Source organism: Miniopterus natalensis, chromosome 2 (assembly GCF_054644295.1).
Source record: "Miniopterus natalensis isolate mMinNat1 chromosome 2, mMinNat1.hap1, whole genome shotgun sequence".
In the NCBI taxonomy this organism is placed as follows: Eukaryota; Metazoa; Chordata; class Mammalia; order Chiroptera; family Miniopteridae; genus Miniopterus; species Miniopterus natalensis.
The window spans coordinates 103,582,269-103,607,820 of NC_142082.1; the positions used below are offsets into that span (position 1 = coordinate 103,582,269).

General features: G+C 45.0%; 1 protein-coding gene across 1 annotated transcript in view; it reads left to right on the forward strand.

The window, feature by feature from the left end:
* SPATA13 (spermatogenesis associated 13) overlaps positions 1 to 25,423 on the forward strand; it is an 80,378-nt gene extending 54,955 nt beyond the window's left edge. The window contains exons 4-12 of the mRNA XM_087814453.1: positions 4,765 to 4,901; positions 6,029 to 6,208; positions 6,486 to 6,671; positions 8,397 to 8,576; positions 10,549 to 10,781; positions 14,061 to 14,190; positions 16,643 to 17,015; positions 19,420 to 19,494; positions 21,317 to 25,423. Coding sequence (XP_087670579.1) covers positions 4,765 to 4,901; positions 6,029 to 6,208; positions 6,486 to 6,671; positions 8,397 to 8,576; positions 10,549 to 10,781; positions 14,061 to 14,190; positions 16,643 to 17,015; positions 19,420 to 19,494; positions 21,317 to 21,492 — 1,670 coding nt within the window. The 3' untranslated portion in view covers positions 21,493 to 25,423. The remainder of the gene's footprint in view (positions 1 to 4,764; positions 4,902 to 6,028; positions 6,209 to 6,485; positions 6,672 to 8,396; positions 8,577 to 10,548; positions 10,782 to 14,060; positions 14,191 to 16,642; positions 17,016 to 19,419; positions 19,495 to 21,316) is intronic.
* The last annotated feature ends 129 nt before the right edge of the window (positions 25,424 to 25,552 follow it).

Sequence of the window (25,552 nt, forward strand, 5' to 3'; positions counted from 1 at the left end):
TTTGTATGCTTCGGGGAGGGTATCCAGTGCAGGGAACGGCAGGCCCTGAGGGAGGGGTGCCTGGTGTATGAAGCAGGCAGTCATCGAGTCCAGAGCTGAGTGAGCTGGTGGGAGATGTAGTGTTTGCTGGGGGAGGGACTGATCTTCAAAGACCTGGGCTTTCTCCCCTGTGGATAGTTTGGAGGGAATGATCCAACTTCTGAATGGGTTAGCATTCTGGCTGCTTTGATGAGAATTGTAGGATGGGGGCAGGGGTAGCAGCAGGGAGACCAATAAGGTGTTGCTGGGGTAACACATCTCGAGGTGATCGAGGCTTGAGTAGTGGGAGAGTGGGAGAAGTGGCCCGGTTCTGGACACATTTTGAAGCTCTGGATTTGCTGATGAGTTGGACATGGGATGTGAGAAGCAGAAGAAAAAGAATGACCCCTAAAGAGAGAAAATGTAAATTTACTTCCATTTTACAGATGGGACAGCTGAGGTTGGAAGAGGATAAGTGACTTGCTCTGAGGGCATTTAGCTGGAAAGTTTATAAAACTGGGATGATTTCTCAGGTATTTTCAGTCAAAATTCCTTAGCCTTTTCTGTGTACACATTGCATCTCTCCCACCCTGGGCCTCCTGCCCCACCTGGCTGACCTGAGCACTTAGAACCCTCTAGTTTCCATAGTGCTCAGCAAATACTAATCTACGATGTTGAAACATTCACTGTTGAAATCTTAGGAAGCACCTCAGCCCGAGCCATTTGTCTAAGTGTTTATGAGAGCAACTCAGAGATCATTCAATATATGAAACCCATATCTGTTTCCAAAGAACTTGATTCTAGTACCTTCTGTAAAGGTTTAGCATTTTTTTGAATGGGAGCCTTTTTTCATTAGTCTTGTAAGTTGTGGATTTGTACATTATCACTAGTGGTTTTTATTGTCCTCTACTGATTATCACAGCCACAGCCAGACCCAATGATAAGGAATTCTCTGTAGGAAAACATTGTTCCGTGGGTCTGAGGGAGAACGTGCCATTTTCAGGGCTTTGCTGTGGGTTAGAGGCCCAGGTGCCTTTATTTTTCTGAGCTTCACGTCTTTGGGCCAACCACAGCTGACCTGTCATAAGGAGCCGTGGGTGATGCCAGGCTCTATAGATCAGCGCTGGCTGAAACAAAGATTCCTGCCACTCTGGAACCCCTTACAGCCCAGAGATAGATGTGTATCCTCTTCGCCCAGGATCACTGGGACATTCCAGCCGTTGACCAGCTGCTCCAAGGACTCCGGGCAGAAAAGACTTTCAGCTTTAGTGTTACCTCCTTTGTAGTCTAAGACAGACTTGTGCATGTTCAAAAAAATGTGTATTTGCTTCCTCAAGACCTTCTCCCCACCCCCACCCCCACCCCCACCCCCACCCCCACCCCCACCCAAACACCCACCCGAGGAAAGTGCACTAGACCAGGTAGCCTTGTGTTCTCTGTCTGCAGGCACTCACTGTAGCATAGGAGGTGGGAGTCACCAGGTCTTATCCAGGCTCATGCACCCTTCTCAAGGTGGCCTGAATTTCTCAAGACCCCTACCCAAAACCCCTAGTACTGGGCAGCAGCAGCACCACCAGCTTTGTGCTCCTGAGGGAAGCCCCCTGAGAGAGAGGGTCCTGGTATGTGGCATCAGCCCCTATCAGGACAAACACATGCATGCACACACACAGCTGGCTCTCTGCTGCCCACCTGCACTCCCCTCACCTGGACTATCAGCAGTGCTGTGGGCCAGGTGCTGCCTCTCTCGGTGAGTTGGTAAGCAAGCTGGGGGGCCTAGAAGGCAGTGCTAGGTGTCTGGAGAGCTTTCGTCTGCTTTTTGACTTTTGGTCAGGTTCCAGAACATTTGTTTGCTGCAATTTCTTCCTCCCTGAGGCAGCTCACTTTCACTTTTACCTCTTGGACACACAGGCCCTGATCTTTCCTGAGTAAGATGAACAGAGAGGGTATAGTGAGGTACAAGAAGGTGTCAGGCACCATGTGGTCTGAGCCAAGAACCCTCCTGTCCTCCAAAAGCACCAGCTCAGCTGCTTAGTCATCAGCACATCCCAAGTTCACTGACTGTGCCAATGTCCAGACTGGCCTAACTGGACATAGACATGGAACTGGTGGGTTATGCTTTACCATGCAAGTGCTGCGATAGAAGGAAGGGCTGGAGGAGCTATTCTGAAGAGGAGGTGACTGCAGCTGGGGTGTGGGGTGCACAGGAGCACCCCAGGCTGTGGGAGAGCTTGTGTAAAGCATCGCCCCCTTGTAGAAACCTGGCTTGTTGGGCATTGCCAAGAGGTGCTCTGTCCAGAGCTCAGGCACAGAGGACGGGCATCTGGGGAAGAGTAGAGCCAGCTTGTGGACAGTGCGCTGGCCGTCTGTCTTCCTACCATGCACTTCAAGTGTTCCTCATCTCTCTCAGCATCATCATGGTCCTATCTGTGCTTGGCAAGGGAAACTTAAGAATCCAGTGCTTGAAATATATTCATAGAGTTTATTTTCACAATGCTTATTACCTTCCATTGTTGCAAATCTTTTTCAATGGTGTTTGCTGTTTTAGTGTAAGAATTCTAGGCTCTGGCCCGGCCGGGCTTGGCTCAGTGGTTGAGCGTCGACCTGGGATCCAGGCGATCAGGGTTCGATTCCCGGTCAGGGCACATGCCCGGTTGTGGGCTTGATCGATGACTCTCATCATTGATGTTTCTATCTCTCTCTCTCCCTCTCCTTTCCTCTTTCTGAAATCAATAAAGGTATGTTTAAAAAAAAAGAATTCTAGGCTCTGTTTACAAAACATGCTGCTTTAGCCCACCTGGGCGTGGCTCAACGGTTGAGCATCAACCTAGGATCCAGGAGATCAGGGTTAGATTCCCAGTCAGGGCACATGCCCAGGTTGCGGGCTGCAGCCGATCAGTGACTCTCTCATCATTGATGTTTCTGTCTCTCTCTCTCCCTCTCCTTTCCTCTCTCTGAAATCAATAAAGATATATTTAAAAAAAAACAACAAAAAATAAAAACATGCTGCTTTAAAAAAGTTGTTCAAGACAACAGCATAGCTGAAGAGCTGGGGGAGGAAAGCCATGGTGGCTATGGGTGTGGAGCACCTGAAATGTGCTCGTCTAGATGGGCCAGGCTGCAAATGTAAAATGCCCATCAGATTTTGAAGACTTAGTACAAAATAAAGAATAGAAAACATAATTTAAAAAAGAAAGTTGTTCTGCCCTGGCCAGTGTGGCTCAGTTGGTTGGAGCGTCATGCCATACTCTGAAAGGTTGTGGGTTCAGTTATCGGTCAGGGCACATAATCCTCAGTGGGGGCATGCGCAGGAGGCAACCCAAAGATGTTTCTCTCACACATTGATTTTTCTCTCCCTTCCTCTCTCTAAAATCAATAAAAAGCATATCCTTGGGTAAGGATTAAAACAAAGGAAGAAAGTTCTGTTTAGAAAGTAGACCTGTTTCCTAATAGTAAATTATTAGAAATTCAGAATCATAAGTCCTTGATAAAAGCAAGGGCAGACAGCTCCCTCCCACTGCAGTCCTAAACCAGCCTTCACCCTTCTCACCATACTGGCATCTAACTTCCTTTTCTTAATTATCCCAGTACCTTGGGACTTTTCGAATCATTGTTGCTTTATCTTCTTTGTTGCTCCACACATCAGCTCAACCTGCACACCATTCTACATTTCATTTCCTGTGGCCATTTCCCAGATGCACCTCCCACCTGGCTTCCCTGGATCCAGTCTCTGCTGCGGAGCCCTGCTCCTGCCACCCTCGCTGTCATCACCACAGTAACTCTCTTTTAGTGAGTTCCAACTGTGAATGCAGGATGCTAGGAGCTCAACACACATGATTGCACTTAATTCTCCAGAAAGAAAGAAAATACGTTTTACAACAAGAATGTAAAGTTCAGAGAAATTACATTGCATGGTTAGAGTCTCCTGCCTTCAAGGGACAGGGCTAAAATTCAAATCAGGCCTCTGTGACTCTAAGCCTTGCTCTCTTTCTGTAGTGCTAGGGGACCTCCATTCAAAACCTGTCACTCCCTTACTCAACCTAAAAGAGCAACCCCACTGCCAATGCCTAGTTTTGTTCCATGAAGCCTTTCCCTGTCCTCTTCACAAGGGTTGTTCTGTTGTGTTTTCTTAAAATTCCGTTCACTCAATGACGGAATAGCCTTGGTGAGAAGAACCCACTGTCCCAAGAAAGAAAATCTGAACACCAAGGTGGTTAAGCCAAAATGTTATACCCATCCTTAAAAGGCCTTTCTCTCTTTTTTGGTAAATTCCCAATTCTGATATTATGAGTTCCAACCCTTTCACCTGTGGAAAACTAGTAAAAATGGCTACATGTTTTCACTTAATGATATTACTAGGACCTTTGGATTTTAGTGATGCTACTGCTTTGCAGGTGAAGATGGAAGCAGAATACTTCTTAAAAAATGATTATATTTTTCATTTCCTTTTCTTCCTTAAGCTTTATCAACATGTTGCTTAGAATTATTATCTATATTTTTAATAACCACTTGGCAGTACTCTCTGAAATGTTCCCTTTTCAACTTAATGTAACCCTTAACCCCAGCTCTTCTTAGCATCAGTCCTTGGATTAATAGATCAGTAGAAACTTTCTAATGATTTGTTATTCTGGGTAAGATAAAAAGGATTACTTTCCCTTGGAGGGTGTGTGTGTTCTCTATCCTTTAGTTTGTCACTTAAAATGTTCATTAGCTGTGTCTTTTAAACCATGCCCTCCCTTTTTTTTTAAGTTTCTTCAGATGGTGGCACTGAGTCCTGTGCCTTAGTGGACGACAACGGCAGTGAGGAGGACTACAGCTATGAAGATCTCTGTCAGGCCAACCCCAGATACCTGCAGCCAGGTGGGGAGCAGCTGGCCATCAATGAGGTATGGGGATCCCATACATGACAAAAGGTCTTCAGGGACCAGCATCACTTCAGATTTTGCTCTCTCATTATTTCTTATTACACATCCTAAAACCTAGCACTTTGACTAGAAAACTGAGTTTCTTGCATTTTCAAGGACAACTTATGTGATTAAGTTCCTCCCTTTATGTGATTAAAGCAGCAGTCGTTAGCGTTGGGCAGAGCTGTTCGGTTTCTGACATGCTCTCCCTTTATCATAAATCTCACAGCTTATCTAAGAGATGAATGTTACAGTTATCATCCATATTTTAACAAGTACTCTGAAATTAAGAGGCTAAATTACTTGTTGTAAGGGGCAGAGCTGGCATTAACCACATATTTTTCACTGGGGATCTGGTATTCTTTCTACCAGTCTGCACCTTTAGCCTTTTTTACAGCAATCTTTCTAGAAGGCACCACTGGCTTTGGAGTTCTTGAACAGAGCATGTGGAGTGTGACATCTCAGTGAGTTAGTGTCCCGTTAATGGCATCCCCCGTTTCTCTAGAACCTGATGGTGTCCCTGGGAGCTGAGCTGATGTGTAATCTTCTGCCCCTGCACTGGACTAAGATGAGCTGTGTCTGTTCTTTACTTTTATCATTAACTGTTAAATATCCTGAGATCATGCTGTTTTCTCTTTGACTGTAGTAAACTATAAAGTTTATTCAAATTGTGAATTAAGTATGAATACTGAGTTCTGGGTGAAGCGGAGGGTCTTGTGGTTAAGCACATGGGTGACCTTTGGAGGTTTGGCTCGGCAACATCTTGCTTGGCATCTCAGAGACCATTTTTGGGGTGAATATTCAAGATATTCACATTTGTTAGTTAATGTGATCTACAGATAAGTCAACTATTTTTGCTTTTTTTGAAAGTGGATTTGGGGTTTCCTTTAAGATCATATGAGAGGCTCACCTGATTCTCTTTTTCCCTAATGTTTTTCTCCGTTCATTTTGTGTAACAATTAGTATTTACCCAAAGCTGTTGGTGTATACAAATGAGAACTAGATGTGCCTCTCACCCTGAGATAGCACACAGACGCCCCCTCTCCCACCCTGCCCCTGTGCTGCCCCCTGGCTTTTGCACTAAGCACGCCCCCGTGTCTCCATTTTAGCTGATCAGCGATGGCAGTGTGGTCTGTGCAGAAGCCTTATGGGACCACGTGACCATGGATGACCAGGAACTGGGCTTCAAGGCAGGAGATGTCATCCAGGTTCTGGAAGCATCTAACAAGGACTGGTGGTGGGGCCGGAACGAGGACAAGGAGGCCTGGTTCCCTGCAAGCTTTGTCCGAGTAAGTGTTGGTGCCCTGCACTCCTCACCCCTGCTGCTGTGGGAGCCGCAGAGCGGGTCAGGCCAGACTCGCTCTCGTACATGTTGAGTTCTTTTTAATTGTTTCAGTTGAGCCTTTTAGACATGCTATTGGGTCGAAGGGAAACTTTTAACTAAGGTGACGAGTTTGGCACCGCTGCAGTGTTTTGAGCTGCTGGGATAGTGTGGGGGACCAGGGAGGGCCCCTGCCTGGGTCCGGTGCTGCCTCCCCACGTCCCTTGTCCCCTCTGTGCGTGCAGTTGCGAGTCAATCAGGAAGAGCTGTCAGAGAACTCCAGCAGCACACAGGGTGAGGAGCAGGAGGAGGATGCCGGCAAGACCCGCCACAAGCACCCTGAGAGCAAGCAGCAGATGCGGACAAATGTCATCCAGGAGATCATGAACACTGAGCGCGTGTACATCAAGCACCTCAAGGACATCTGTGAGGTAGGAAGCCAGGCATGGGGCCTCACTGAGGTGGTCATGTGACTCTGATGTGCCCACATGGTTTTCTTCTGTCTCCAGTCAGACCCTCCTATTTACATATTTTTCTAGAGCCCTCATTTCTCGCCTCCTCCTACTCCTCTGGCCCCTCCACACGCTGCTCACTCATTAAGTACATGTCTCCCCTGGTGGGCATAGATGCCTATCCTCTGCTATTGGAGCAAGTTCTCTTTTCAGGGCATGATGCCATTATCTCTTTCAGGACTGAACTCTGAGACTATTCAGAGTAGGTGACTTTTAGAGAAGTCAACACCCTATAGGTGAAACCTACTTAATTCAAAGGTTTGTCACTGTCTACAGCCCACTGCCTCTAACCACTGTCTTACAGCCGAGATTCTGAGTCATTGAGATGTAGACAAAAACAAACAAAAACTGGTTTTATCTAGTGACAGCCAAGGTTGTATTCTACAGCGTCATGATAGTTCTGCTGTACAAACATTTTATTTCTCCTGTGGTATTTTTTTGTTTTCCTGGGTTTTGTGTGAGCATTACACCAAACTGCTGCTTGCCTGGTGGTCATCCCAGCTGTCTTGCCTCAAGTGCTGACCTCTGCATTCTTGGTTCAGCTGAGGCGATTCAGCACTGAAGACCAGCTGAAGTGAGGCCACTACACATTTTGTAACTGGATTAACTGGCCAGATATATCTATACCAGTGTTTAGCTTATTTGTGTCAGTGACCCTGTTCTGTATGTATATATGGCTAAGGCAGTTTCTTTAAAGTGACATTTTAGGAAAATAAAAGTAATTGCTAATAATTGTTGAGCATGGACTATGTGCCATTCCTTTACCTGCATTAACTCATTTTACTCTCACAACACTCTCACTAGGCAGGTCCTCTTAGCCCCATATTGCAGATCAGGAAACTGGGGCACAGAGAAGTTAAGTGGTGGGGTTGGGTTTTAAACCAGGCAGTCTGCCCCAGAGCCTATACCCTGAACCGTTACATTGTCTTTCTATTAAAATTCATACCAAATAGTCAATGATGGGATTTCACCATATAGTCAGTCTAGTCTGTAACTGCATGATGCTCATTTGGGAATAATTATTACATAACTTACGCCCTTTCCTTCACACCTTGATAACTCCTACCTAAGCCATAGTACAAACAGGGTGGATAATTAATAGTTCCTAACTAGTGCAGGCCTCGGGTTAAAGATCTATAGATTTATGCCATATATAGAAAGTAGGTGAAGGTGGAACCCGGGTAAGAAGTTCTTGGCTCTTGGCCATGACAGTGAACAGAGCTACATGAGCTGTTTAGCAAGTTCTGGCATTCGGTATTTGACAAGTCTTCCCGACTGTGAGAATCAGGGATAGGAGAATGATTACCTGAAGAGCTTAGAAAATATATACCATTGCCAGTTTTGAGCAAGTATTTGAAACCAAGCAACTCGTTTCATCAGTATAATCTGGAAACTTGATACAGTTTCTTGAATGATAAATCCAGTCACACACATCTTTTTGCTTTCCTTTTGTTTTTAAAATAGGGCACATTGTAGTCCTGGAAGTATGATTATCCCATCAGAGACCCAGAGAGGTTAAAATAATTCTCTCTAATTAAAATCTACTCCAAGACAATGGCTTTGGGCCCAAATACTGTATTATTCAAAGAAATAATTCTATGACTTTCCAAATTCGTTTTTAAAAGCTTACGTTCTCTTTTGCAGGGCTATATTCGACAGTGTCGCAAGCACACGGGAATGTTCACAGTTGCACAGCTAGCCACCATTTTTGGAAACATTGAAGATATTTACAAATTCCAAAGAAAGTTCCTGAAAGACCTTGAGAAACAGTACAATAAAGAGGAACCTCATTTAAGTGAAATAGGATCCTGCTTTCTTCAACATGTACGTCACCTGTCACCTGTTACTTCTTATTGATAGCACCTGGTTAAATAATTTTGAAATGTTTCTTCACTAAAAATAGGAGTCCTTTTGTTACTTTGTTTGCTAGACTAATTTCCCGTAGAATGGAGATGTCACTTGTAAAGTAAGTTGATTGGCTTATATGGTTAAACTTTAGCTAAATACCGTAAGTCCATTTTTTCAAAATATTCCCACTTTTATGCAGTTTGGAGTAATTTTTAATAATGTCTATTAATTGTCTATTATATGTTAGGCACTGTTTTCAGGATCGTCTTGTATTAGCTCCTGTACTCCTGTGAGGGAGGTATGATTATTGTCCTCATTTTACAGATGAGGAACCTGAAGCCCAGAGAGTAACTGACTCAGGGTCACACATTAGTAAGTGGCAGATGGGAAGTCAGACCGAGGTGTGTGGCTCTGGGACCTATGCCTGTGACCATTGTAACTGCTTCAGGATAATCTCTTGATGGTGACATGAGCTTATCATTTAACTGATGATTGACTGTCACTACTTAATACTAAAAGATTTTAGAGGAAGATTTTATTCTCAGCCAAAATGGCCAGGGCATAATAAAAGTAATAATAATGGCAGTGACAACCACTACCACCCCCTTGGCAGCATGTGCTGCGTGCTGGGCCAATAGCTTGTAGAGGCAGTGGAGTGAGCAGGTCCCCAGGGTGATTGCTTTCAAGTAGCTGAAAAAAATGCTGTGGGGGTAATGCAGGTAGGAAGGCCGACCCCGTTACGGCACTGTCCTGTGTGGGACTTTGTAGAAGACCTGCCTGGCCAGAGTACAAGGTTCATGGAGCTTAAGAGAGAAGTTTCAGAGGCCACTGCAGGTCAGGCTGCAGAGGGAGCAGTGCCTGATGGGGAGGAATCCAGAAGGTGGATCTCGCCTGGAGGACAGGAGAGTTTAGCTTCGGAACAGAGGAGTTGCTGCTTCTGGGCCTGGGCAAGGGTGGTGGCAGTGGAAACACAGAAAGACAGACTTGTTGAGATGGGTATTTTGAAGACAAACTGACAAGACTAGTCATAGGTAGCAAAGAAAAGCAGCCATCAGAACCACTCGCAGAGTTTTGAGTCTGAATTAACAGGTAGGTTAGGAAAACCTGCCTTCTAGTGAAATAGGAGTTTGGTTGTGGATGTGTTGAGTTTGAGCATGCCTGTGTATAAACTTTGGAGTGGGCATGGCCAGAAAGGAAACAGACATTTGTGACCATGAAGTGGGGAGCAGAGGCCCGAAAACTGGGCGGGCAAGCCTGCTCCTGGGGGTGTACAGGGAGGCCCACAGCACACGGAGGGATAGAGGGAGGGCCGGAGTGGGCTCTGCAGAGTCCAGGAGAAGGGCAAAGGGCAGGCATCGCGGAGAAGCTGGCAGGGTGGCCGCAGCCTGGAAGTGACCCAAGGAGAAAGGAAGTGAGTGAAGGGCTTGCCTTTGGAGGTTGGTGGGGGGATGTGTGTGGAAGCCAGGTGGTGGGATGTTAAGGAGAAGACTTGTGGTGAGGAGGCGGTGGCTTTGAATCCTCACCTCTTGGTCACGGTGTTTATCAGGGAAAGTAAAGAGCACAAGGAAGGAGCCAGTTGGGCATAAGAACAGCACCTTCATCTCTTAGATCAGAGCTGAGGTGAGGAGGGTGACTGCAGAGGGTGCCCATTCCCCGGTGACACACCTTTTTAAGGTCTGTGGAAGGCTGCCGTGAAGGGGACCAGGGCTCTGAGTCCTAGCACAGCCTCTCCCTGTTCCCCCCAAGAGATAAGAATCCCCTGGAGTGTTTGCAAATGCCCCTTCCCACAGAGAAGATCTGGGCCTCTTGCCCAGGCAAGATTGCAGGACTTGGGACGCCATCTCCCTCCTCCCAGGAATGTCCCCTTACATAGGACTGGGTGTTGCCTGTCATTGTCTCAGCCCACAGCCCCCCATAGCCTGATGACATTGTGCTTTCCCTTCCCCAGCAAGAGGGCTTTGCCATCTATTCCGAGTACTGTAACAACCACCCGGGCGCCTGTGTGGAGCTGTCCAGCCTGATGAAGCAGGGCAGGTACCGGCACTTCTTCGAGGCCTGCCGCCTGCTGCAGCAGATGATCGACATCGCCATTGATGGCTTCCTGCTTACGCCTGTGCAGAAGATCTGCAAATACCCTCTGCAGCTGGCCGAGCTGCTCAAGTACACCACGCAGGAGCACAGGTGAGAGAGGCCACACGGAAGCAAGGCCCGTGCTTTCCACACATGCTGAGTCCTTCAGCTCTCCCCAGAGCTTCCCAGGATGGCAGTGACAGACGGGCTCAGGGGTCAGGCTTGTCACTTTTGTTTCCTCTGTGGAAGAAGTTTTCAGATTGTTTAAAATCTTTATGATGGCTAACTACTGAAATAGGTTGTGGTTCAGTGGTTGAGCATTGACCTAGGATCTAGGAGATGGAGATTTGATTCCCAGTCAAGGCACATGCCCAGGTTTTGGGCTCAACCCCAGTAGGGGGCGTACAGGAGGCAGCCGATCAATGACTCATCATTGATGTTTCTATCTCTCCCTCTCCCTTCCTCTCTTTGAAGTCAGTAAGGACAAATTTTTAAAACAATAAAATAAAATAAAACAGGGTTTTTGGAGCTCCAGAATATCCATTCTTAGAGATATTTAAAAAATAAGAAATTACTTGGGCCCTGGTTAGAGCATATTCCCAATATGTCAAGGTTGTGAGTTTGATCTTCGGTCAGGGCACATACAAGAATCAAACAGTGAATGCATAAATAAATGGAACAACAAATTGATGTTTCTCTCTCAAATCAATTTTTAAAAAAAAAAGAATATTTCTTAATCTGTATTCTGAGCACATGGAGACTTTTATTGTGGTGTTGATCCTTCTCGTTGACATATTTTGTAAATACTCTTTTTTAGCTACTCAGTAGTTAATAATAACAGTTTTTTAAAAATAGACCAATTGAATACAGTGTAAGAAGTATTTTCTGTCTTGTACTCCTTTAATTGCTTCCCATTAACTCACCCTCAGAGCAGTGTTATTTACTGCCAACAAAACGTTATTCTATAGAAGGATTGAGGACATAGAAAAATTTGAGCTATAAAAAAGTAGGGAATCTCAAGGCCTAGAGTAGCGTGTGGAGTCCACTTGGGAGACACATCTCACAGAGATCCCATTCGGCTCTCAGCCCTTTCTTGCTCAGCCCGGGTGCTTGCTCTGTCTCCAGAGTCTGTTCTACCCATCTCCTCTCCTTCCAGCACAGGGTTTCACGTGATTGGCTGCCTGCACTTTCCATCTCCCTTTGGGGCTTACTTTGTGGCTAAGTTCTGAGGGAGCCAAAAGTTCTTCATTGCTTGCTTAATAGCAACGCATCGTTTTTCCTGCATGCACAGAACAAGGTATAATCATGCTGTGCTTGTATGTAAGGTATCACTCATCCAGTACTGGATGAGCACATCCACTGTCCTGGACCATGTCACCACAGCAAGACCCAGCTGTTTGGTGCCTTTAGGTGACAGCAGTTGGGTCATTGCTTACTTCAGCAGAACTGAAATGCTGGTGGGGACACAACCGTTACCAGGTGAGTATTTAGGATACAGCTGACTGTTTCAGATCACAAAGCTTTCATGACACCTGCAGCCCTTGAAAGGACCATCTTGAAGTATTCTAGTGGGAATGGGGAGAGGGAAAAGATTGTACCCAGAGGAAATCTGCTGTAGCAAACCACAACTATTTTGGGTTTTAGCAACTATTGTTCTGAAAGCAATCACATTCTCCATGGCAGTGCTTGGGCCTGCAGGGTGCCCAAAATAGATCATTCTTTGCTCTCTCTGCCATTGGACTCCTGTGGAGAGAAAGGATTTGAAAAAGGAGTCTTTTTACAATTAGACTGGAAGATAGGAAGAGAACAAGAGCTTAGGTGGCTGAACACTTAACCCTAGATATGCGTGTTTAAAGGGTTAGGATTACAGAGCTAAGAGAGGAAAGCTTATTGAAATAAATGAAAGAGCTATATTTCTCTTTCTGATGGAAATATCAGAAAAGTTTGGGAAGAAAAGAAAATCAAAAGAATCACAAATTAAAAAGAAATTTTTAAAAAAAGAACAAAAAGGCATCATGATAAGAAACCAGAGGAAAAAAATAAGAAAATTAAGAAGGAAAGACATCTGGAAACACCCGGGCAAGCAGATTAGATTCCAGGATGGAAAAGCTGTGGCCAGAAGTCCACTCATCACCCTTCCACAGTTAACTTGCACTATGGGGCATTTGCAGATATGACCTGTTTTTTAAAAATAATTTTAAAGGAAATGACAAAAAGCCCATTTCCTTGTTTTAAGTAAAACAAAACAAAATTTAAAAAAAATTACACTCTGTTTTTGGTGGGTTTTTTTCTGGAATTGCATAGAAAAACTTGCCAGAGAAAAAACAATTATCTTGCCTGCTTTCTTCATTGCTGGAGACCTCCCTGGAGGCTTTGCTCCATGGCTTTGGCAGCCCCCTTGAATGACTTCTCTCCTTTCTCTGCTCTGCTGCAGTGTGTGAATAGGCCTAAGATAGCAGGCTCTGCCTTCTGGGCAGATTGCCAGAGACTTCCCGGGAGCTGGGTTTAGTGGTGTTTGGTAAATAAATAATAGAATCTGCTTCCAAGGCTTTTTTCCTGGCTGTACAGGAGGACTCTGATTCAGTCCCACTGAGTCCAAAGGCTCTGTCTGTCCTGTAAGACAGAGGCAAGTGCTAGAAGGTAAAATATTCAGCTCATCCGCTGGACAGTTGGTTTACATGTTCCCAAGTTATTAACGCTGAGCAAAGCTTGAATGTGAAAGTTTCCAGTACCGGGCATCTCTTAGCTTGTATGCAAATTAGACCTCCAGTTTTAGATGTTTTACTACCTATACTTTCAGAGGCCTTGGGAACGGGGGCCTGCTGTGGCCAGCATTTGAGTTTGATTTGACTGTAGCATATGGAAAGCACAGAAATGAAGATCTATTGATGTCAGGTAAACGCTCACTCAGTCAACCTTCTGTGGCTATCCCCTGGTGTCCTTTCCTGAACAGCTTGAAAGATAAGACTCAGAGCAAGTCATCACTCTTGAAAATGGTTAGTGATTATTAAAGTGCTTTCTTTAGCAAAACTAGCTACATCCAAATCAAAGCAACCATAAGGACTGCCCTTTCTTTAATAATGAAAATCATTCATTGTCCCTGTGGTTAAAACATTTCTTGTGTGGCATTTTACTTTCATTCATGGTAATTTCTGGGAAATGAAGGATAACATTCTTATTCCAAAGAATTCTGGATTGCAGTTGGTCAGCTCCCTTAAACTATGCAGACTGTAGTCTATTCATGGAGGAACAAGAAAAAGGGAACAGTGGCTGTTGTTTAAATGCCACGTTGTCTAGACTATTTGTATACAAATCAGGGAGGGAGTGTATTATCAGTACTCATTTGGGAGTTGTGTGACATATGGTTAAAATTCACCTCTTATTTTTCAGTGACTACAACAATATAAAGGCAGCCTACGAGGCCATGAAGAATGTAGCCTGTTTGATCAATGAGCGCAAACGCAAGCTGGAAAGCATAGACAAGATAGCACGGTGGCAAGTGTCCATCGTAGGCTGGGAGGTGAGTGGATACCCCACACACATAGTTCATCAGCACTCACACCCTCCCCCACCTCTGATATAGTTTAATGACAAACTTTAATGTCCTGTGATTGACACTTTATACTCAGGGCTTTAATGGTACACAGGATTCCCCGGCTATCTGGAATTAGAACTTTATTGTGAAACCGTCATATGGTGAAATGGGGCCAAGCCAAAGACCAATACCTGGGGGGGACACATCTTGCTAACAGGTGCACAGAATAAACCGAGATAATGCACAGATGCTCACAGACTCAGCTGAGCTCTTGCGCTAAATGCTGAGATTCTGAGTGTGCTTCCATGAAGGAGCTTCATGGGGCCATTCTTTAGGCTCGGTGCTGGATGCTCGGGGTGCCACTGCCTCTATAACGGCTCGTTGCAAACAAACACTGAGCGCTATTTTCGCTTCTTGCCTTTTTCAGTAAAAATGAAAATTCTCTTTGAATTTCTTTCGGTTAGCAAAAACAGGTACTAATGTAGGTCTTTAGTAAAAGTGAAGTGGTGTAAAGAGGACTTTTGAAAAGCAGGGGATACCTGTGTATATTTTGAGGCATATCACTGAATTTAAGTCAACTACTTTACGTCGCACCTCCACCAAGAAATACTCTGAGGAGTGTCTGTAATTAATTTATCACCTGTGCCTTCTCTCCTGCTAGAGAGTGAGCTTCATGAGAGCAGCTGGAAAACATTTAGAATACAAATTACAGTGTGGTGAGAGTACGGACTGTGGAGCCACCTGCCTGGGTGTGACTCCTCTGTGAACTGGGGGCGATCAATATTTTCATCTATAAGATGGAGAGGAAAGATTACCTACCTCATAGGGCTATTTCAAGGATTATATTAGACAGTACAAATGCAGTGCTTAGTACAGCCTGTAATAATGCTCCAGCATGCATGCTTGCACATACACACATTTATTTATGAAAACAAGAACAATGACAATAGCTAGTGCCTGTATTGTGTTTACCACATCCTAACACTGGTCTAAGCAATGCGTATGTATGAACTCATTTGATCCTCAACAGTCCTGTGAAGTAGGAAACATTATCCCCATTTAACATACAGGGCAACTGAAGCCCCGGAGTTAAGTAGCTTGCTGAGGCCACAGAGCTAGGAAGCGGCTGAACTGGATTCAAATCCAGGCAGGCAGCCTGGCTTCATAGGCCATGCTGGCAACCACTAGGCTCTGTGGCCATTATTAAGAATAATAAATTGATGCTGTTCATATTATTTTTAGAACAATCAAAATTGATCCTACGTCAAACTAATTGGTCAAAACTCACTCTCCCAGCTCGGCTAGTGTCGCTCAGCGGTTGAGCATCAACCTGTGATCCAGGAGGTCATGGTTCGATTCCCGGTCAGGGCACATGCCCGGGTTGTGGGCTTGATCCCCAGTCAGGGGTGTGCAGGAGGCAGCCGATCAATGACTTTGTCATCACTGATGTTTCTGTGTCTCTCCCTCTCCCTCCTCTCTCTGAAATCAATAAAGATATATTAAAAAACAAACAAAAAGAAAACAACTCACTTTCCCAAAGGATTGTGAAAGTTTAGGTTGAGAAATTAGGTTTTAGCTAAAGTAGGTAATAGTGATGAAAGTTTGAAAGAGATAGTTGTATTTCAAGGGCTTTATAGCCTTTTGGAGCTTGGACAGACCCTCAGAGATCACTGAGTCTAGCTCTTATTTTGTTGGTGAAGAATCTGGGTGTGGAATTGCTTGAGGCAAGTAAATAGAAAAGGCATTTTGGAGTCAAGAGCTTTTGCTTACAAAGAATGTTGTGTATAATTGAGATGAGAGGAGAATAAACTCCTCAATTTGTAAAATTAAAAGCCGGTGTCATGCCAGATACCATAAAGTTCCACTGGATTAGCCCCACCCTAAATGTGGTAAAAGTCTGGTTTTCCTTCCAATCTTGGACTCTGACATTGGAGCGATCATTTATTGTCAGAAGTTCAGCTGTTTCTTGCTGGTAATTTGCCATCTGGCCTTTTGTTTCCAAAGACCCTACAAAAGTTATTGCAGGGAGCTGCTGCACACATGCCTCAAAGCCAGCGTGTCTGTAGGCTGTGTCCCACCTGCCCAGACCTGCCTGTGCCCTCATTCCCCGAGAGCCAGTCTTGGTCAGCTGCCATTTCAGACCTTGATTGGACTCCATTAATCCAGCAGGCTTTTTGCCGCTCTTTCTGATAAGGCAGGCACCTCAGATAACGTAGAGACACAGTAACATTTTCCCACTGAGTAGGAGAAAAAGAAACCTCACACATAAAACTAATAAACCAAGGTTTTAAATGGCCTTTGAGGCTTGGTCGCCTGTGAATGAGCCTCGGCCACCTGACATATCTGGGGACAATTCTGGGTCAGGGCCTTGGCCTATATCCTCGACACCTGGAGGAGTAAGAATTGGAAGGTCTCACAGTGTGTTTTCATCCTGCAGGGACAGGACATTTTAGACCGAAGTTCAGAACTGATCCATTCTGGGGAGCTGACCAGAATCACTAAGCAAGGCAAGAGCCAGCAGCGGACATTCTTTCTGTTTGACCACCAGCTTGTGTCCTGCAAGAAGGACCTACTGCGCAGGGACATGCTCTATTACAGGGGCCGCATGGACATGGATGACATGGAGCTCGTGGACCTGGAGGACGGGCGGGACAAGGACTGGAACCTCAGTGTGAAAAATGCCTTCAAGCTTGTCAGCAAAACCACGGATGAGGCTCATCTATTTTGTGCCAAGAAACAAGAAGACAAGGCAAGGTGGCTGCAGGCTTATGCCAATGAAAGGAGACGGGTGCAGGAGGACCAGGAAATGGGTAAGCAGTGCCTCAGGGCCAGAGGTGTCATTGGCCTCTGATTCTGAACCTCATCCCCCAGCCCTCTCCTGCAGTGTTAAATCTCACCCTTGGGAAAAGAAAAGGATTTGCAAATTCTAAATATTTCTAAACTTGTTTACAAGACGGTCCGTGGCAGATGTAGTCACTATAGTCAACATTTACATACCAGATGCTCTGCTACACGTTTGCCGAGATCATCTCATTTAATCTCAAAATGTGGATACTATTGCTATACCCATTTTACAGATTTTAAAATTGAGGCTTAAGGCCCTTGCCCACTCTTACAGCATGACCAAGTAACATTTAAAACCAGCTCAGTGTGCCCCGGGGACTGAGTCATACTCTGGTGACTGTTACCCAGGCTATGAGAAGTATCAGGTGATCCTGAGGCTTCCTTTTCAGCTGTGCCTTTCAAGTACCTTAAATTTATGTGCTGCCACGGTCCACTCTGACTCCACACCTGCCTGTATGTTCCCTCCTCTCAGCCATGAAGCATCCTGTGCTGCAGTGCAGGCCACACCTCTCCACACTCAGGACCACACTTGTCTTTGCAGCTTCTGCTCCCCTGCAGGCATTGACTGGCATGAGACAAACCATCCAGCATGGTGTTGACAGGGGGAGCATGGTCTCTGAGCCAGGCTCAGGGCCTCCCTGGCACAGTAGGATTTTGAGCACAAACTGTTGAATGGAAGTCAGGATGCCACAGGGTCCTTGGGCCCCTAGAGATAGGTGGGATAACGGATCCTCATCGGTGCAGCCCTCCTGGGCCCAGACCTCAAAGGCTGTGTGGTTCCTGATGGAGGAGAAGGCCGTCCCCTTTCTGTTCTTGCCCACTGCCATGAGGAAAGCTAGAATGAATCCAGGAGCTGCTCTGTTGGCCCTCCCTGTGGTGTGTGTCACCAGCACTGGCCTCAGGCTTGGCTATGGGTGTTGCCCTCACCCACAGGAGGTTTCATGGGATCGTATATTAGAGTAGAAAGGGCTTTACAAGTCAGTCTGACTAACTTGGCATCAGAAGCAGGAATCTCTTCTTAAACACTCTTAACAGGTGAACACTGGCCCATACCTCGACCTCTAATGACAGAGCTACTGCAACAGGTTACCTTCCGCTAAGTGGAAGTACCCTTTATTCCCAGAGGAAAGCTGATCCCCAGCAGCTTCCATATATCGGTGCGTCTTTTGACTTTCGGACCTCACTGGAATAAGTCTCATCACTCCATTGTGCCAAGAGTTCTTCAGACAATTGAAGGTCACACATATTCAAATACAAAATGAGAGAGCCACAAAACCCTAATCTTGCTTGCCGTGTAGTGTTGTCTAGTGCAGGGCCCTGAAATCATTCATAAGATGGAGTGTTTTGTTTTTTCCTCAGATAGAACCACATGTTACAAGGGTATTCTAAATGCTGCTCAACTCTGCCCCTTAGCAGGAGAAGCAAGGAGGGACCTGATGTCGTACCTCTGCAGTTCAGTGCTCAGAAGATATACAGGAATGAATGAACAAATGAATGAGTTAGGCACTCCTGGAGCCATTAAGTCTGTGATCAGGGTGAGAGTGGACGAAAATGGGACCACTCCAGGCTCTTGCCTGGCATGTTGTGTCAGCCTAGGTGCCCAATACATTGTGTGATCGTGCCATTGACCAGGCGGGGCATGGAAGGTGGGAGTAAGGCAAGACCGAGTCTGCCTAGGAGCAGTAGAACCCAGGGTCTCGGTGTACGGAGCCTGAAGGAGATGTCAGGACCCATTAGGGACAGATATGGGGCATGTGGAGGAACCAAGGCACAGGGAGCAAAGTGTTTGAAGGTGGAGGGCAAGCCCTCATGGTGAGTGACCCCAGGCAACAGAATGCAGATGCAGAGCCCAGGTCTCCTTCCACAGGAGGAAGCCTCCCTCAGGGCAGGGTCCAGGCCGGCAGCCTTAGCCTCCTCTGCCTCTGTCCTTGCCTCTCCTCATGCTCTCTCCAGTTGGTACAAAATCCAGTTCCCATTACTCAGGTATTACCTGTGTTCAGCAGACAATCAAAACTCACTCAGCTTTCACAGCAGGTGGGTGAGCAGACAGGGGCCCCTTTGATTTGTCCTCTCCTCCCAGGGCCTTGTCCGTTAGGGTGATAATTAGGGTGACTCTGTATGAACGCTTGTCTGGGTTTGCACAGGTGCCAGCAGCACCCGGTTTCAGCCTTTCCAGTGTCTTAGTGATAGTCCTGGCTCCTTCCTTTTCCTTTCCCAGTCTTTTCAACCTCTTCAGCTTCATCAAGGATTAAGGTTCTTTGCTTCAGGTTATGGCGAATACCTCAGGGGTAATATGGCTTATGGTGCAAGTTTTATTCTGAAATGTTTTCATTTGTTTTGAATACATATTACCTTTGTTTCTAAATCTAGGAATGGAAATTTCCGAAAACCAAAAGAAACTTGCCATGCTAAATGCTCAAAAGGCGGGACATGGGAAATCCAAAGGTAAGTTCTGCAGAAGCCTTCATCTCCGTAATGCATCTCAGCACCGGAATTAAAATTGGGGAAAGGCTCAAAGTTGCTAGCATATGACCAACTCTGAATGAAGGAGAGGAGGTGGGTGATGCTCAAAATGATAGATCCAAAATAACGGACAGTTTTACCATAATGAGCATTTGATTTGAACGTGCTTCTGTTTTTGCTTACATTTGCCTATGAGTCTATAAAAGGGGTTTTGAATTGGTAGCCAAGAGCTTCCAGACCTCCCTGTCCTGCCCACAGCCCCTCTGGGCATCCCCTTCTGAGGAGATCAGGTCAGTGTTCACTAGTCTGAGGCAGGTCACTCTTGCATCTTTGCAGCATGTGAGGAGGAATCTCCAGCCCCAACCACATGTTCCCTGCAGGCTACATTCTAGGTTAAGTAAGAAAAAAGATCTAAAAGTTCTATACATCACACAATGAGCTAAGAAAAAAGATACACTAGCTCATTTAGAGCAGGGGTTCTCTACGCTCCGTGCACATCGGAATGGCTGGGGCAGCTGTTTAAAAATACCAGCCCCCAGGGCATATACCCCCAGGGCCCGATGTGCAGGCAAAGGTTTCCCTCAAGTAGATAATACTAATATTGTATCCCCACAGAAATACTGAAGATCTTTATTCCAAAAGTGTTGTATTTTATAAACTTAATTCAGATTGACTCCTGGGGGATTACCCTATGAAATGTATCGCATTCAGTATTTTCCTAACTGAAAATGCAAAAGCAAGGATCAGTTCAGCCCAGGACTGTGATAAGCCATCAACTGCTGAGCCAAGAATTCATTACCAAACACTCAACATTTCCCTGCATTTAGAGCATTTCACTGGTGACATGCTCTAGAGTGCTGAGCCCTCTACTCAAATGCACAACTTCCCCCCTAAGTTATAAATATGTTCAAGGAGGAAAACCCACTATTGTTTTTTATGTCTCCACTTTAATGGCAGGTGACCAATAAATACCAATTTGTTACAATTTATTCATTTCTGTATCTTCCAAGAGTCACGAGCTTAATGGTGAGGCCCCTGAGGAACAGGACGATGGTCGCCCGTCGGCACATTCCTCGGGCTCTGTGATTCATCCCCCGCCGTCCTGGGCAATGAGGAAAGCCTAGGGCGAGTCAGAGGCTTCCAAAACCCACACTCTTTCCTCTTTTCATGCTGACTTTCACAGTTACTGTGTGGTCTTATAGCTAATTCTGATAAGCCTTTTTAATGACCTCTGCACAAATTTAAAATGCACAAAACTCTAATAAAATAGTTTTGATTAAACTAATTAGGCATCTGGGTCACAACTCTAGGCACATTAATTAACTCGTTTAATTCTCATAACCCAGTAGGCACTGTCATCCCTGCTTTAGATTTAGAGAACTGAGACACAGAGAAATCAACTGACTTCCCAAATAATTACAGCTAGTAAGTGGCAGAGTAGGATCTGGGCTGAGCGGTATGTTATTGCTTCTCATCCCAAATAGCAGTCCAGCTCTAATGCTGCCACTTACGGCTGTGTGACCATGGGTCATTTACATAACCTCTCTGGTTTCAGTGTTCTTCTTCGTCACATTGCTATAATGGTATCTTCCTGGAAGGATCTTTTTGAGGATTCAGTGAGATAATCTATGTCACATCCACACTGGACACAGTATGGACCAAATGTGTTACGATAGCTGTCAGATGTAGTTTCAGTTAATGTGAATTGAGAATCAGCTAAGAGCTTCAATCTTGGCATTGTTTTTTCTTTTTTGGTTAAAGTGACCCTCAGTCCCTCTGTCATCTTCCTCCTCTCTTGAGTTAGGCTACAGCGGATGCCCTGTGGCCCCGCCGCACCAGAGCTTGCATCCCATCCACCAGCGCCATGTCACCGTGCCCACCAGCGTCCCTCAGCAGCAGGTCTTCTCCCTGGCAGAACCCAAGCGGAAGCCGTCGCTGTTCTGGCACACCTTCCATAAACTCACCCCCTTCAAGAAATGAAGGCGGGAGGGCCGCGTGTCCACTGAGGTGGCCGTGAAGAGGACCTTATTGTTCCTTCTGTGCTCAACCCAAGGACGGACGGTCTGTTGTACCCAGTGCTGGAACTGCTTTTGGGGATGCAGAAAGATGAGAAGGACTTGGGCTCCCCTCAGTCCCAGAGACCAGCTGCCTCCTTGGAACAGGGAGAAGGTGATGATGCTTCCATGTACACAGGAACCTTCTGTGACCTGTGCTGAGGTGGCCGAGACCAAGAAACTGGTGATATGCTCTAAAGTGAGTGCTGGGCAGTGACCCTGCCAGCCTCGCTGATGACGAGTGCTGGTGCTACAGCCCAGGCCCAAGTGCTGCGAGGAAGGGCAAGATGGCTTGGCATGTTTGCATTTGATTTGAAGGGAATGGTCGTCCTGGGTTGGGACCGTACTGCCCGTCACTGGCACGGGTAAGCTGTTCCTCTTTTCCATAGTATTAGGGGACTTGGTGCAGACGTGTTACCTGGTGTCATCTGAATCCACACAGTTGCCAAATGGTAGTTAGCAGGCTTCATCTTGCCAAGCTGGAGGGACAAGCAGGATGAGCCTCTCACAGGGAGCTCTGCAATGCAGAGCGACTTCAGCCCCCTAAGTATAAGGCCGCTTCCCAGGGAGGGAGGCAGGGGCATCCTGCGGCGGGCTAGATCAGTCCTTCTCAAGTCAGATGCTCTCCTGCCCACAGGCAGTGTGGAACCCCATGAGCAGAAACCGTGTCTAGTGGCAAGTCATAACCTAAAAGTTCTATTCAGAAATATCCGTTTGCAATATAAAACCTATAAAACCCATTTACTTTAGTTTTATGATCAAGGGAATATGCAGATGCACTGATTGAAAGGCATTCTCATTCCACCAGTTGTTCGTGGCCCCGGCACCAATTAAGTTAGATGACTTTGACATCCCCTTGAGAAAGCATGAGCTTCACAGTAGTCTAGTTGCTGGCATGCGTAGCTCACTTGGTTGCATTAACCCAAACAGTAGTGCTAACTGTGCCATTATTAGCATGTCAAGTGGTTTCTGAGGCTTCCCTCTTTATAAAAGAAACCTTAACAAAATATATCTAGACTCGAGATAGCAGTCTTTTTGTAACGAGGGCCACATGGGCTGATACCTATCAACAGTTTTCTCCTAGTCTTTGTCTATGTTGTACATTTTGATGAAAATAACTTTTCTCCAATGTGTTGGAGAAGACAGACTCTAAAGAGAGAGGCCATTGTAATGGACTTAGTGCACTGGACCAGGGGGCAGGGATTGTATAACACAATTTGTGGTTTTCTATTTGAAAATCTTCTTTTTTGTATGCTACTCTCAGAAAGTTCTTTTTTCTACTAGACCCATGCTTGAGAATAAACAGACCTGTACTGTCAGACACAGAGGTGTAATCTGAGTCTCTGGGCGTGTGGTTCATCCCCTCCCTCACCCTCTCCCATGTCCAGAACTGTTCCTGAAGGAAGTCACATCCTGCAACAAGAAGACACCATCCTGGGCCTCTCCAGGAAGGCTTAGAGCAGCAACATGTAAACGTTTGTCAGGAAATCGTCCCTGTTCTTGAGCACCTTCATGTGCCCACTTCCAGGCAGTGTTGCTGGAAGGCCATGCTGCTCCAGGCCAGTGTCCCTGGGCCGTTTCTGTAAACCTTCTAGTGAGTGTCCCAGGATAGAGGCTGCTTCTGTGAGGAGGTTTCTCAGGATGTGCTGTAACTGCATGTGTACATGCATGTGTGTTTCAATTTTGAATAGACATCTCAATTTAGTTGCGTTTATGTAACTGACATTTTTGCTAACAAAAATGATACATTTTATAAACTATGCTAAATATGCTTTTTGTGGACCCCTCAGCAATAACTGTAGGGGTCTCTGTGCTAATAGAGTTGTTTGTATATACAGCAGTTTTGAACAATTGGTTGTGTTTCTTTTTTTTTTTTTTTTAATACAAGAGAATTATGTTAAGGAAACAGAATTTGCTTAGGTTATATTTTTAGTGAGGACTCAGCAAGTAAAGAACAACTCAGAAGGCTTCCACTTACTAATATTTATTAATGAGCAATGAAGAAATACTTTAAGTTCTGAGATGAGTCCTGATTTATTTCCCAGCTGAGCCCTAACTTTGGTCCCCACCTCTCGCTCAGTGGGGTCCCAACAGGAGCAGGAAGCTCGGATACCAGAGCCCTTAGGGCCCCCAGGCTGCCCTGTCAGCTCTGTACTGTGTGAGAATCACCTGGTCAAATACGAGTTCTGGGTGGATCCTGGTGATTTTGAAAACTGCTAAAATAGATTTAAAATGATAGAATGTCCTTTGACGATTTTAAGTCTGTATGTCCAGTTTCGGTGGTTTTACCAAATGCCTGAGTTCTATAAAGAACAGATGGCTCAAGCATTCTGATTCTGGTTTGCCAAACTTCTTTCTTGTTCCACTCAGAAAGTAGAGAGAAAAATAAAGAGCCTTCTATACAGATTATGTATGACTTTCTTTGGGTATCTCGCTTTCTGTCTTCTCTCTTTTTACCCTACATTGCGTAATATGGTGGACCAAAAGAAAAAAAGATGATAGAGACTTTTGATGAATTTCACTAATACTGTTATTCATATTTCAGAATTTGCCAACCGTTTTGAAAGACAGTTGCCTTGGCCTTGGGTCAAGAGCAACCTTCATCAGACCTAAGGCATAGGGCAGCCTCGCAGTGCTATAAGCTGCCATAGAGTAGAATATTTATAAAGTCTTGGAGAAGCAGCATTCTTTGTCTTTGGCCTGCAAACTGGAAAGCTTTGCCCAGCAGCTGCCCAGAGCTTTGATGAGACCATCTGCATAGTTTGTTTTGAGTAGATCTGATCTATTTGTCCTCTGGTCAGATCTGATTTTGTAGTTTAAAACATTTCACTTCCATCTCCCCACTATTTCTGAATATTGTTGTGTCTTTGTATACCTGATCTAGATGAAGACTAACTCTGTGCCTGTTCAGAAAAATCCCCCTCCAACAGACAGTGCTGTTTTCTAGACAGAACAGAAGTGCACTTAATTGAAAATTTGGTTCACAGTAGAAATCATTTGTAAAATCCAGGTGGTGCTGTATTTTATCAGTTGGAAGTCTTTATATTGCCCAAATTGCTGATACTCCCCAATAAAATCAACTTACTTAGCCAGAGAACAGCCTGATTACCTGGAGTTTGGGGGGAAATTGCTGACGAGAGAAACAGATGTGTCTCTCCCAGGACAGTGCCAGCAAGCGTGAATAAATGTCCTTTCAAGGCTACAGGACACAAAACAACAAGGTTAAACCGCACAAAAACAATTGTGCCTGTAATAAGCTTATCCTACAGATTGTTCTCCTTGTTAAAATTCCACGTGGCTAATGCTGCTCTCAGGATGGATGTGGTAAAGTAGAATTTAAAAGATTTGGGGAAAAACAAAACAAAACTGTCTGATGTTGAAAAACCCAAAAGTTTAAATATTTGATGCAAATATACTTAGCGACAGTACATGTAACAATATTGCTTATAATTATTCCATGGGCATCAACATTTGTATTTAGAAAGTACTTAACTTGATTCTGTGATTTCATAATTGGTCATTTTTGTAAGTATTCACATCATTCATGTTTGACTTACCTACCTACTTTGCAAGGCTTTGGGTAACCTTTTCATTTTAACTCATCAGTGTCAAGATGGTGTATCCGTATAAATTGTGACAGCTTCCAAACTGATGACTTGGCTGTTGACCTCTGAAAGATGTTGAACAAGATTGCTGTAACTTGATATGTATTTTTGTTGAATGAAGTTTTTGTAAAAATTTATATATATATATTTACAATGTTATTTGAATAATTTCTTGTAAATGCTGTGAATCTATATTTGTTGTTTTGTATCTGTATATTAAACTTAATTTGCCAAACTGGTTCTAGTAATGCATTTGAGTGTTAGAATAAGATTTTTTTTTTTTTAATGGAGAGAGAGTGTCACGGGTGTTTGTGGGATTCACAGCTTACTTCCTGCCTGGAAGTCAATAGACTTCAGTAATAATTTGTCCATTAATGAGCT